At 46.8% G+C, this 13,192-nt stretch overlaps 1 protein-coding gene across 2 annotated transcripts; it reads right to left on the bottom strand.

Annotated features, from left to right (window-relative positions):
- Positions 1-1,816: 1,816 nt before the first annotated feature.
- LOC122365787 (filaggrin-like) lies at positions 1,817-12,714 on the bottom strand. Of its 2 annotated transcripts, none has more exons than XM_043337327.1 (9): positions 12,307-12,714; positions 11,663-11,816; positions 11,152-11,291; positions 10,835-10,908; positions 10,381-10,528; positions 8,188-8,498; positions 7,699-7,853; positions 7,313-7,435; positions 1,817-4,817 (listed from the first exon to the last, which is right to left on the bottom strand). In XM_043337327.1, exons 1-9 carry the CDS (start codon positions 12,576-12,578, stop codon positions 1,959-1,961), a joined length of 4,236 nt encoding a protein of 1,411 aa, XP_043193262.1. In that variant the 5' UTR covers positions 12,579-12,714; the 3' UTR covers positions 1,817-1,958. The 2 variants fall into 2 exon arrangements, with proteins under 2 accessions (XP_043193262.1, XP_043193267.1); XM_043337332.1 differs by lacking the exon at positions 1,817-4,817 and adding an exon at positions 5,448-6,654.
- Positions 12,715-13,192: the final 478 nt, after the last annotated feature.

Below are 13,192 nucleotides of genomic sequence, written 5' to 3'. Positions count from 1 at the left end.
TGGGTGCTGGCAGCCTTAGCGTAAGTCCTACCGGGTGTTGGTGTTGTGGTTTGGGCTTCCACGCGACGGCGGGCCTCGGGGTAAGAGATGTCGGCTTTGGCTTTGAGTTCACAGATGCTTTTTTCTTTTTTCCAGGTCGGGCACTGAGAGGATGAGACTGTGTGGTCTGGGCTTCCGCAGTTGAGGCACGAGACAGGGGAAGTGCAGGGAGAACCCTCATGGGGAGCCTCACCACACTTGGGGCAGCGAGCAGTCTGCCGGCAGGAGGAGCTACCGTGTCCAAAGCGTTGACATTTGTAGCAGCGAAGCGGGTTCGGAACAAAGACTCTGACATCCTTCTTTAACCAGCCAATCACGATGCTTTCCGGCAGAGTGGTAAAGTCGAAAGTGAGGACTAACAGACTCGTGTCGCGTCGTTGGCCATCACGGAACGTGGTCAGACGTCGGATGTGGGTCACCCCGTCCCCTCTGAGCTCGGACAGGATCTCGTCTTCGGTCATGTGGCGGAGTTCGGGAGCGAAAATAGTTCCTTTGCAAGAGTTCCGAGCGTGGTGGAGCGAAATGGTGACCTTCTTGCCGCAGAAAGAAGTTGTCTTCAGGAGCGCCTTGGTGTGTTTGCGTGAGTTCGTTTTAATGATCAGAGTACCGTTCGCCGGTGCCTCGATGTCTACATCACACGGACCGCATATGGCGTCTACCTGTTTTTGTGGCCAGAACACGTTGATCTTCCGGAAGGAAACTTCACTATCGCAAGGCTTAACGACCAGGTAAGAACCGTTCGAAGCTAAGTAAGGCTCGTCAGAAGAGCGATCAGCGGTGGCACAGGCAGGTGCGTAATCAAAGTTCGTGCGCGGGTCAGAGCTCCGGGAGTGGTCGTTGGACGGGCGAGGGTCAGAGATCCGGGCGTGGTCGGCAGACAAGCGAGGGTCGGAGTCCAGGGCGGGGTCAGAGGTCGAGCAAAGGTCAGAGGTCCGGGCGTGGTCGGAGGACGAGCGAGGGTCAGTACCGGGTAGGGCAGCCGAGGGGTGGGTGGAGGAGGGAGGGGTAACGGTTGGGCGGGAGTCGGTTTCCATGGAGGCAGGAGCAGGGTCAGGAGAGGGATTCGAGACGTGAGGAGAGTCGGTGTCAGAGTCGGAGCAGGAATCAGAAAGCTGGCGCTGACGGCGCCGCTTCCCCATGATGGGGCAAACGGAAGTTGGGTGTAGGCAGTGAAGGGTCAAGGATGGGGACAGTTGGTATCAACGGGGAAGATGGGAGTGCGTGCGCGAGGAAAGACTCAATCAGTACCCGTGAAATGCCAGCAATAGCAATATGCTAACGATCACCTTAGCCTGTGGTGCTAGAACTTTTTGAGCCGTAGCTGTTATGGGGGTCCGAGTACGAGTTCGATGTTAGTTTTGAGCATAGATGATGACTACATGCATTTGGGGTAGATCGGGTCGGGTCAGGTCAGGTCGACCAGCAGGCTTCCTGCCGGCCATCTACATAGAATGGGTGACAACCAACAACGATAGCTTCGTAACATGTTACATAACCACTATTTACATTTATCAAAACTACTTCTTATATGTTTAAACGGGCGCTAAACTCGAAATCAGCTCTAAAAACTACACTCGTAAGTGGAAGCAAATAAAACTCAAAAGTGAACCAAGGTCATCCATATTCGATCAGGGCCAATAAATTTTTAGAGTAGGTGTAAAATTCATTAACTCGAGGTCACTAAGTGACACCTCTTCGTTTTGCACGTGGCACGTGCATAAGGGGTCACCCACATGCATCGGGAGAAGTAAAATTAATTCTGAATCAAAGATCAATCCATAATAACATATTTATACAGACACAATATAGAATTACAACAAACACACACGGATCGACCGAACGGACAGACACACACGAAGAGACGAACAGACTGATCAGCACACACGGCCGGCGCTACCAGAGGCCAGTAACGTACAATTCTAATGGCGCCGCTTCTTTTTCCTCCACTTTGACCGTCCGCGGCTCTTGTGCTTCGATCTGCCCCGGGAGCGGCTGTGGTGCTTGCTGCGCCTGGATCTGCTACTGTGGCCGTGGTGACCGTGGCGGCGACCGCGCTTCGATCTCGACGACCTGCTTGACCCGCTGCGGTCACGTCGGCTCGACTTGTGACCGCGGTGCCGGCGACTGCTGCTGCTCCTGTCTTTGTGCTTTCCGTGATGTTTGTCCCGGCTGCGGTGGCGGTCCTTGTGGTGAGATTTGTCTCTGCTCTTCTTATGGCTGTCCTTGGAACTGTGGTGTTTGTCGCGTGAGGAGTGCTTGGAGCTAGATGATCTGTGAGATTTGCTGCGATTCTTTGACCGATCCTTCCCAGAGGCGTGTTTGGAGCGAGGGGAATGGCTGCGACTCTTTTTGGAAGAGTGGGACCTCGGTGACTTGCTTTTGGAGCCTTTCTTATGATGTGAGCTGTCTGAATGATGATGGTTATCTGCTGTTCTCTTAGATTTATGAGATTTTTCTCGACCCTCTTTAGACTGATGACGCTTAGATGATTTACTTCTCGAGTCTTTGCTCTTCTTAGATTTATGATCATGCTTTTCTTTGCTACCTCTCGAACGATCGTGACTTTTCCCTTTCTTTGAGCTACGCTTGGAAGATGCCGATGAGTCTTTTGACTTGTGGTGCTTTTTGTTTGAATGTTTATCGTCCCGCCCGCGAGACGTTTTCTTTTTGTCATGTTCAGGCTTTCGATGAGACTGTTTCTCATGTCTGTCCTTTCTCGACTCGTGTCCCTGTTTGGAATGTGCATCATGAGTTTTATCTGACTTATCTTTTAAACTTCGTTTCGTCCGTTTGTGAGATCCATGCGTGGTCTCATGGTGTTCCTCCTTGTCATTGTGCTTATGAGATTCATGCTTCGACTCATGGTGTTCCTTCTTTTGATCGTGCTTATGAGATTCATGCTTTGCCTTGTGGTGTTTCTTTTCGTCATCATGGTGGCCACCTTTATCCTGTGAATGACCTCTCTTTGATTTGTCATGCTTCGTGCCGTGATGCTCTTTATTGGAATGTTTGTCGCCTTCATCTGGAGAATGTTCTCCTTTTGATTTTCCATGTTTCGTTTCATGGTGCTTTTTGTTCGTAGCATGTTCTTCACCTTTGTCTTGTGAATGTTCTCGCTTCGACTGCCTAGATTCGTCATGATGTTTTTCTTCTTCGTGTTTCTTCCTCGGACTTTTTTCTTTGTGTTTTCTTTTTTCCTGGTGAGTCTTGACATCTTCTTCATGGCGACTCTTCTTTCTGTCATGCTTCCCGTGTTCAGATGAGTCGTGATCTTTTTCGTGATATTTGTTTTTCTGGTCCTTGCTTCTATCTTTCTTGTTATCATGGATGTCGTCCTCATGCTTATGTGTTTTGTCTTTATGGTGTTTATCTTTATGATGCTTGTCTTCGGTTTCAATGTCATGTTTATCATGCTTGGCCGACGGATCATGCTGATCTTTCTTTCTGTGTTTGGAATCCTCCTCTTTAGCGTCACTTTCATGTTGCGATAGATGACTTTTGTCCTTCCTGAGTTTGTGCTTGTCATCTTGCTCTGCATCGTCACCGGTATGCTCCTTCATTTTCCTCGTCTTGTCATGTTTCGTGTCCATAGAGCTTCCTGTTTTCTTTCCATCTCTCTTCTCCCTGCCGTGGAGGCCAGTCTTAGAGGCACCGTGCTCACCACCCCTCTCTGCGTGGTGTTCGCCGTGGTCTTCATGAGACTTGTCTTCCCTGTCACCATGTCCACCGCCACTGTCGCCGTCATCGCCACCGCTGCTGCGTCGCGATAGTGCGCCCCCGAGTCCCGAAAGCTTTATTCCCGACATGGCACCGCCGAGTCCCGACATCGCACCCTTTAGTCCCGACATTGCACCCCCAAGTCCAGCTCCCGACCAATCAGTGCCACTCCAGCTGCTTGCGTCGTCTGGGGCAGAGCGGTCAGCATGACGGTTGGCATCTCCGTCACCCTCGCTCCCCCAGTCTGGAGCTTCTGATTCTGAATGCCTCCTTTCTGCGTCTCTGGTCTCATCACTGTCGTCAGCGTGGCCACTATCGTCATCGTCGTCGTCTTCGCGGTCATGACTACTCGTGCCTCTTCTGAAGAAGCGACCAATTCTAGTGAAGAAGCCTCCTTCGTCGGTGTCATCTGGTCGGTCATCTTCATTGCCGTAATTATCTCTATCGTCGTAGTCATCGCCGGCATCGTAGTTTTCATCTTTATCCATGCCAGCGTATTCTCTTTGAACATCGTAATCATCTCCACCATCATATGCACCTCTGACATCATAATCAGAGCTGTCACCATCGTCATCTGGGTCTCCTTCGTCGTCATAAGTATCTTCGTCATCAGGACTGTCTTCGCCGTTACCGTCATCCCTGAAGCCATTTTCGTGTAACGGTTTATCACTAATGGCCGACTGGGACCCCTGATCGCCTATAAGTCCTTCGCGCGGAGGCTCTTGATCTTCCAGCTGGTTTTTGTGACCTTCAAGAGCCCTTTGAAGCCCATCAGTTGATTGAAGAACGGGCACCTGACTCTTAGATCGTCTCAGCAGCGGCTTGGTTTCATCCTCCTCCCAGTGGGTCTGCTCAGAAGCATCTTCCTCCTCGGGAGAGAGCGTGCCGTCGTCGTCGGAGCGCCAGCTGTCGGAGCCGTCGTCCGTCGTGACGGTGGTGTCGCTCCCGACGTACATCATGTCCGCGAACTCGTCCTGGACGTCCAGCAGGTCCGTGTCGCTCTCCACCAGGTCCAGCAGGCTCGAGACCACCCGCTCTTCCCGCAGGAGGCTCTCGAAGTCCTAAAACACCACACCACACACGAACCGCATTCAGTGGTGTGCCCAGTGAGCATCGCCGTCCGTCCATTATCATCACACTGCTGTGTTTTAGGCTTAGCAGTTACGGCAATATCAACGTGTATCAACAAAGATGTGATTATTTGTTTGACTATGCTTGTAGAATAAGTGCTGTAATGTTGATTTGATAGGGCCAGTGGCCGAAAGCTCACCGTTTTAAAAAATACATTATTCGGCTTTTTGCATTTTTGATGTCGAGGAAAATGTTAATTTCTTTTACTTATCTAATTATATTCAATATGTTCCTCGCTCGAGCACTTAACAATGTTACTAATAGCCAATACCTTCTATGTCAAAAAGGTCACCTTTTTGTCTCGAGATACCATAAGATATGGAAGTGCCTATAGGTAAGTGCTTATAAAATGCGAGTGTTCGTTTCATAGTAAAAAAGCTTGCTTTCTGCCTTGGGCATTCCGGACATGTATTCATACGATAAAATTATATCTCAGAAGTGACCACCGATTACGATGTCATGGGTCACTACCAATAGAAATATTTATCGGCATTGCCCATAGTTATAGCATTTCGTCTGAGCGGCTTTGCTAGCTTACTAGACGTGACAAAGTCAATAAGTCAGGTAAGTAACGTTGTATTTCAAACCACACAGCCTGACGCACGAAGGTGATAACATAATGAACAATTACAAATGCAATCCCTTCTCCGATGCACACAGCAATAATACACCGACCGAATACAAGCACAGAACACGCGTTTTGATGGCCATTAACTTTTTCAAGAAGTAAAATGACACTATACTAACTATGCTTCTGGATGGAAGCCTTTATTTTTTGGCCCCTTTGGGAGACTTTTTGCGCTTTGTTGTATGTCCTTGAACCTTTTTTGATTTCGTAGATTTCCCTTTTGCTTTCGGCTTGGATTTCTTTGGACTGGATTTTTTGCTACTTGACTTCTTCTGACCAGTCTTCTTGGAACTGGCCTTCTTGGAACTGGATTTCTTTGGACTGGATTTCTTTGGGCTGGATTTCTTCTGGCTCGATTTCTTCGGACTGGAATTCTTTGGAGTGGATTTTCTTGGACTGGATTTCTTTGAGCTTGATTGCTTTGCTTTGGTCTTCTTAGGACTAGATTTATGATGACTGGATTTTGCAGGACTGGACTTCTGAGGGCTTGACTTCTTGGGACTAGCTGTTGACGCATTACTGGATATCTTGGAAGTGGAGTTGCTTCCATCAGACTTCAAAAGTGTTCCTTTCGATGCCACACTGGCCTCTATATTTTCCTCATCATCGTCACTGTCTTGGTCATCATCGTCGGCAGGCTGCCTTATCTGCCTGCTGCCCGCTGACTGGAGTACCATCGCAGAGGCTCGGTTGGCAGACATTGCGGCAGCGACTGGACTCGACGACACCTTCACAGATAGTCGAGAGCGACTGGCCGCGGTGGCTGTCCTCCCGTCAGGGAAACCCTTGTCAATCTCATCGCCACCACCGCCGTCACCAGCGCCCTCGGCGTCACCAGCGCTCTCGGCACCCTTGACCTCGGGAGGTGCCTCTGTAGTGTCCAGAGCGGACGCGTCGCTGGCAAGCTCCGAGTCGGCGTCGCTGGCTGATCCTGAGCCGCTGTCGGTGGTCGGTTCCCCGCTGATTATAGACGAGCTGGAGAGAGCCGTGGAGGACACGGACGAGCCGCTGACGGTGTCGTCTTCCGACTCGCCAGGGGTCCAGGACGGCGACAGCAGAACCTTAAAATCGTCCTCGTCAAGATCTTCGGCGAGAGAATCCAGCATTTCGTCCCCTTCTTGTAGCAATGCTTCATAGTCCTGAGAGAAATTACAAAGGCAATTACTAAAGCAAAATGCTTCAGATTGCCGCGGTGTTTTATGTTTTAGCTGTTCGCATCCCAAATTATTTTTTAATTGACTTCGCACATAAAAGGCTGGAATATAAAGCTGCCAGGGTTTGGCGTGCTTGTTCACCGTTTAGGCCGTTTGTGAATTGCGAGTTAGGGTTGTTCGAATATTGTATTTGTGTAAACGTTTTGGGGTAACGAAGCCGAGACAGCGAGGCAAGCTTCGGATGCTGTATAGGGTACAACTTTTATTGTTCGATGATTACTTCCCTAAAAATGAAAATAATTTAGAAGGCATGGAGGATGACTACACCAGACACCCGAAAATGTTCATTGGAATTATTAAACTTGATTAGATGTAGGTATGGTATGGCGTGTTTGAGCAGAATGTATGAATACGTTGAAGTTAGAATAATCTAGTGCTCAAAATATCTATTGAAAAATGAGTCATAATTTCGGCTATGCACCTTTATTGTAGTGTTCAAGATGGTTCAAGTTATATAAATTAAACATAAAACGATGTTTTTTAACGGTCGGAATGAACTTATATAGAGAGCAACTTATTGGCTAACATCATGAGCAAAGCGTTCTGCCAACTTTTAATTGAAATAATATTTGAGAGCCCTTACGTCGGGTCTGGGAGGCAGTGAGGTGTTGAAGAGGAACCCCGGAGCGGAGAGCAGCGGGTTACCCCAGCGATAGGCAGTGTCTATAGACGTCTGTAGATACCTCGTCATCACCAGGATCAGGATCTGCAGAAAGGAAATGATGCGTCCAAATGATGGGTATGAATTATGACTTAGATTATGCACATACATATATCAAGTATCGTGCCAGCGAAAAAAACAAAAACAAACGTAAATACCTAATACAATCCTTGTGTAACTGAAATGCATCCCGTCTAAAAAGTCACGTCACAAGTGATCTGCTGATTCATCCCCCACTCAGTCGGGTAAATACGACTGAAACAACTTTCCCGTGCCTCACGCTTGTCGTAGGCCTCACATTCACCTACCTGGGCAACTAGCACGTAGATGAATAGGAAGGCGGCGGCTCTCATGGCCAGCTGAGCCATGCGTCCGATGGGCTCGGCGCAGCCGCCCTGGTTGAAGGAGCGCCACCGGAGCAGCCCCATAGTGCTGTCCTCCTCCCGCCCGTCCGTCCGCAGCACTGCGAGCGCAGCAGGGATTTGGTGTGGTGAATGGGCAAGCTCACTTATCTGCTTTTGGAACATTTAATGCGAAATAGTTGAAGGCATGAACTGTTAAATTTTTACTCGAGTTCATGCAGAGAATAGTTGCTATTTGCGGGAGTAAGTATCAATTTTCTTGAGGAATGTGTGTAAATAGAAAATGTTCAGTAAAAGTATCGGGTGTTTGACAAAAAATCGAATTGCCACCGGCCAGGAAATTCATGCAAAGTGTAACTATGCCTGCTCTGAGTGCTCAGTGCACCATAAGCCTACTGATATGGCATCAGGTAGGTTTCGACCCCAGTAGCTCACGCTGGTCGAGGTTGTCACTCTCTGCCGTGGTGATGTTGTCATACGACCAAACCATGCGGCCCCGCCAGGGCGGCTTCCCGAGGTGTCTGAACAGCTCCGGTGGGAAGCTGTGCGCCCGCACCCCCTGCGCCTCGAAGATAGCCCGCGCCGCGTCCATCCGCCCGTTAGCCGGCGGCGAGCGCTGATTGGATGTGGCCGGCGGCGGCGGCGTGACGTCACTATGACCGGTCACCTCGCGCAGGAAGGTGTCGAAGTTGGCGTGTCGGCTCTGCACGATGGCCTGGCCGCGCCTCACGATATCCTGGGGAGGCCTGTTGTGGGACGAGACACAGCGTAGGGGGATGTTACGATGGGCGATAGAGAGGGATTAGATGGGGAGAGAATGGTCGAGTGTTACCAGCTTGAATAACCTATAAAGGCAGTGACTGCTACATGTGGTCATGGTAATGAAAGAAATTACAGCAGTTGCCTGACTATGTAGCTCTGCCAACAATTACAGTGAATGGTGTGACTATTTTCCGACACTACACTGTAAACTCATTTCAACAAACGTTTGTTACTTTTACAAGGAAAATTATTTAGCGCAAATCCCCGCACCCTTTGCCATGTCATCGAACGACCCTATTGTTTGTCATGGTAGTTGTTCTTACAACCCTCTCACATGTAGTTCGTTAGACTGGCTACCAAAGTTTGCTTTGTCATTGTTGTAAAAACGACTGTGTTCCTAGTTATAATCATGCGGCTACTAGGTAAAGACCTGCGCATGTTTGCATTTAACAGGGCTGAGCCGTGTACTTGTTAAGTCAAATCAATGCAAATCTTAGTTAGCATAGGAATCTCTACGTGCAGCAAACCTGTACTTGTAAGCAATCTACTAGTCTCAGGCTTGTAACGTTTTACAAAGACCTCCCTTGTATTCGTCAGTTTTCTCCACAAACGCAGGTCGCCGCTCTGCAGTCTCATTATTACAGCAAAACAGCATTACTGAAAGTAGGTCATGTATTTAAAATGGTACATACACATTACACACACAATGGTGATGACACTGATGACCCAAGGGGCAAGGGCAATAACGCATGCGAAAAGGCAATGAGAGTCATCACTTACGAGTACACTGTAGAATCACACGTTTACATGCATAACGTTTGAGTTAAGATAGTCAACTTGGGTTCCCTTCCTCGCAATAACTGGTTTGGGGACTCACAACATCGAGGAATGCTTTGATTCGGAAACATGTTATTTCTAAGTCTGCGGAACACGAATTTTAAGGGGCAAACCCATTCGAATCTAAGGAGCATTCAAATTCATTAGCCCGTTGGAATTTAGGTGCTTTTTTCATTTTTAGACTTCTTGAGTTTCTGCAGTTTGCTGTCTTCAGTGTAGCGACCCTTGCTTGCAAGCTGGAGCTTTCGCTCCTGATGAAAGCCTGAAAGAAAGCATCGCTATATTATAGCATATGCAGAACAATATGACCTTGAGCAGAACACATTGTGCTTACTTCCATACATCACGCACTTAAATTCAGCAAATTTCTCTGATTCAATCTGCATTATCAGTTGGAAGACATACATTTCATCAAAACATGACAAAAACGACCGAACACTGTTATCACCTACCCGGAAGTGCGCAGGAGGCCACATCACTGCACGGCGGTTGGTGCGCAACTGAAACTTTCAAAATGAAACGGCCGGAAACGTTTTTGGCGCCACCTATATAACAAGTAACAGCTTTGTGTATGTTACTACTAACACGTCTAACTAGCGTAACTAAGTCCGTGTTGCAAAGGTGTAGCTGATACCTTCGACAAGGACATAGATTACACAAGTATGTATCAGTATTGTTGCAATGGTGTAGCTGATTCTTTCGACGAGGATATGAATTACAAATCATAAGCAAATCTATGTTCCCTATTACGAATAAGACCCTGGTAGTTTTCACAATAGCCTCCATAATTCTCGTCAATTTTATGAATCGTCGACTAGGTGCTGGGACTGATACTTATATTTGCCCTGTTGATTCAACCAACTATGACAAGATATTCGTCGTTCGACATAACCTTTATTAGTATTTTTGACAAACCCTCGTCGTTGTACGACAACCCCTTGTCAAAATGAGTTTACAGTGTATACCCTTGTCCACTGACAATGCCAAGATAATCGTCACTTCCTTCCCTTCATCGACTCATTCACTTACTTCTTCAAAGCAGAAGCTACCCTTTTGAAAATGGCTGCATACTTTTCGTACTCAGACAAGTAGTCGATTGAATATATTTTCGACTTTTTCACCCAGTCTTCGTTTTTCTTGGGACGGAAGAAGAGCGACACAGATTCGCACGGTGCCCCTATAAATAAACGGATTCATACGTACATTAAATCAATCATGTATATTGCATAATGCAAAACTGTAAGGCAAATCTTCTCATTTTCTGCTTGCATTGATACCTTTTTGCCATTTATTTGACTCAAAGCCATGAGTATAGTGCGATTTAGACGAGTGGTGGTAAACGATGAGTAGACATGAAACCTTGCTTTCGCTTAACGGTTGCCATCAAACTTACTTTGAGGATATAAGGTCAAGTAATGAAACTGTATATCATGATTTTCCTCATAACGTTTAGTATAAACAAAAAACAAATGTTGAATCGTACCGATGAAATCCTGTCGACAGCAGCTGAACGGTGCCCAGCGCGGCAGAAACTCCCCATTGGCTTCCATGTAGTGGCTGAAAGGACAATGACCAGTGACAGTAAACACTGATCTGAAACGGCCCTCGTTACATTTCAACGCTCTTGTGATATGCATGATTCGTCTTTATCGTCATACGAACCTCATTAAAACTTATTTGCTCAAGTTTTGCAGGAACGTTACTATTTAGGTACTGTTACGTATTGAGTGGATATCGCCAGTAGGAATTGCAGTGTGCTAAGCAGTAAGCACCAGCGGAGAAGAAGGCTCTGCGACTCACCTGTTGGCCAGCCGGTTGATGGGCGCTGCGTTGCTGGTGTCCACCCAGCTAACCTTGAACCAATCAGAGATGGACGTAGCCCCGCAGCACTGATTCTCTATCTGTAGACGGTTGATGTACTCCCTCATCGGGGTGTCAATCTGATACATGGGGAAAGGGAAATTCGAGTTATTTCTGTCAACAGAGGCTGCTCCAATTGTGTTATCAAAATTTATTCATTGCCAAAAAATGAGTTAGCGATAAGTGACCAGAGAAACGGCCGACTTACAGAGAACAGACGGAACACAGACGGGCGTTCATACAGAACCAAATTCATTGAACAAAATTTTTATAAAAGCATTTTAGAAAATGAAATGGATATCTACAATGTTAGATATTTTTATGGAACGTAGGTAAGCTTATCGTCTTACGAAAGAAAAAATGATTGAAATCGAATTATATACCCTAAAGGGTATTTCATTTTATAAAGTTAGTAATCGCTACCTATTTGTTTGAGATGCGGATCACTCACCTTATATTTTTTCATCGCCTGTCTAAATCCCAGTGCGATGCCGTGTACGACCATGCTCTGGTGTGCCGTCAGCACGATTATGGCGGCTACAGTCAGCGGCACCAGCGCACATCCGGCCAGAAGCCAGTAGAACAGCACAGAGTGGAACCGCTCCCTGCCATAGACGCCAAAAAGATAGAATAACACAACAATGAACTGCTCCCCCTTCCAGAAACAGGCATTAGCCAGAGCGGCACGGAATTTAAACGTTCCTTTCCAGGCACGATAAAAGCCAGGATACGGAATTAAAAGGCTCCCTTCCAAACATGAGAGAAAGCAAGAGCACAGAATCAAAGGGCTCCCTTCTACATAGACACGGAAATTAGTAAGAACAACACGGAGCCGTTTTCTCCAGCAGGACGACACATTGAAAAAAAAACATAATTCCTTCCGAAATGCTATGAAATTGTGATTGTGAAATATATAAATTGTATTACGTTTCCACCATTTTTTGTTTGAATTCAAAGAATGTGCCAAAAAATCCTTGTATTTAAGTCTTCATAAAGCCCAAAAAAAAAATCAATTGCAAAATGAATGAATCTATTCTATCTCCACCATTTTGCATTTAAGATATCGATAATCGACTGCGCTACCATGACACTTACCTGGTCTCGTAGAAAGCGCTGTCATAACATATTTTGGCACCTATGAGGTGGAACACAAGGAATAGCAAGGACAAACAAAGGAGAAGCTTAAAAAGTGAATTTGTGTTGTAAAACGCAAGGAAGTTACCGAAGGAGGAGGCTTCCTGTTTCACGAACAGGCCCATGGCTCCATTGGCATGCGCTATCACCATGATGCTGAAATTCAAAAAGAACAATAGTACTCCGAGATACGACCGACAGGTCTCCGAAATGTTTATCCGTAAGTACTGCATTATCTTTTCTAAATAGTTCTGCTAGCGTTATGTTCTAGTAGTCTTGATTGGATATGTACATGGTCCTGGTGCGCAGGTTCACTTTTTCCCACTTTTACCTTTCTTTTGTCTGGCTTTTGCCCTTTGCTTTTGCCCCTTTTGCCGCATGGTTTGAGTTTATTTGCGAAAGTAGTCCGTGCACATTACATTAGAAGATCTTCCAGTCAACGCCTTGAGTAGTTTCGGTGAACAATGAACATTTATATAATTGCAGCTGGGCGAAGGGCGGAGCGACTGCCATGCAAGATTATGTCTCTGGTCAGAGATCATTTGATCATGATTCCGGTCATGAAGGCAGGGCCGTCTGTATGCCAAGCCCCTGACCTTACGTCAAATCTAACACCAATCTTGCTAAAGAGGTTTCAAAGAACTATTCACTATTAAATGTTTCCTCACGATGAGTAAGCTCTATACGTTCCTGAGTTTATTATCCGATGTGTCTAAGAACATGAAGAATTGGGAACATTGTGTCAAACCTCCGTGACTTTCGGCGCCTTTTCGAGCCCTGCACACCGTTTGTGCATCTATGTGGTCCAGGAAGCATGTTACATGGCGACTTAAAACTCCTCCCCCCA

This window comes from Amphibalanus amphitrite, unplaced genomic scaffold (genome assembly GCF_019059575.1).
Source record: "Amphibalanus amphitrite isolate SeventyFive unplaced genomic scaffold, NRLGWU_Aamphi_draft 000029F_arrow, whole genome shotgun sequence".
Taxonomy (NCBI): Eukaryota; Metazoa; Arthropoda; class Thecostraca; order Balanomorpha; family Balanidae; genus Amphibalanus; species Amphibalanus amphitrite.
Note: the sequence above shows the minus strand (reverse complement) of the source record. Positions and strands in the feature narration are given on the sequence as shown.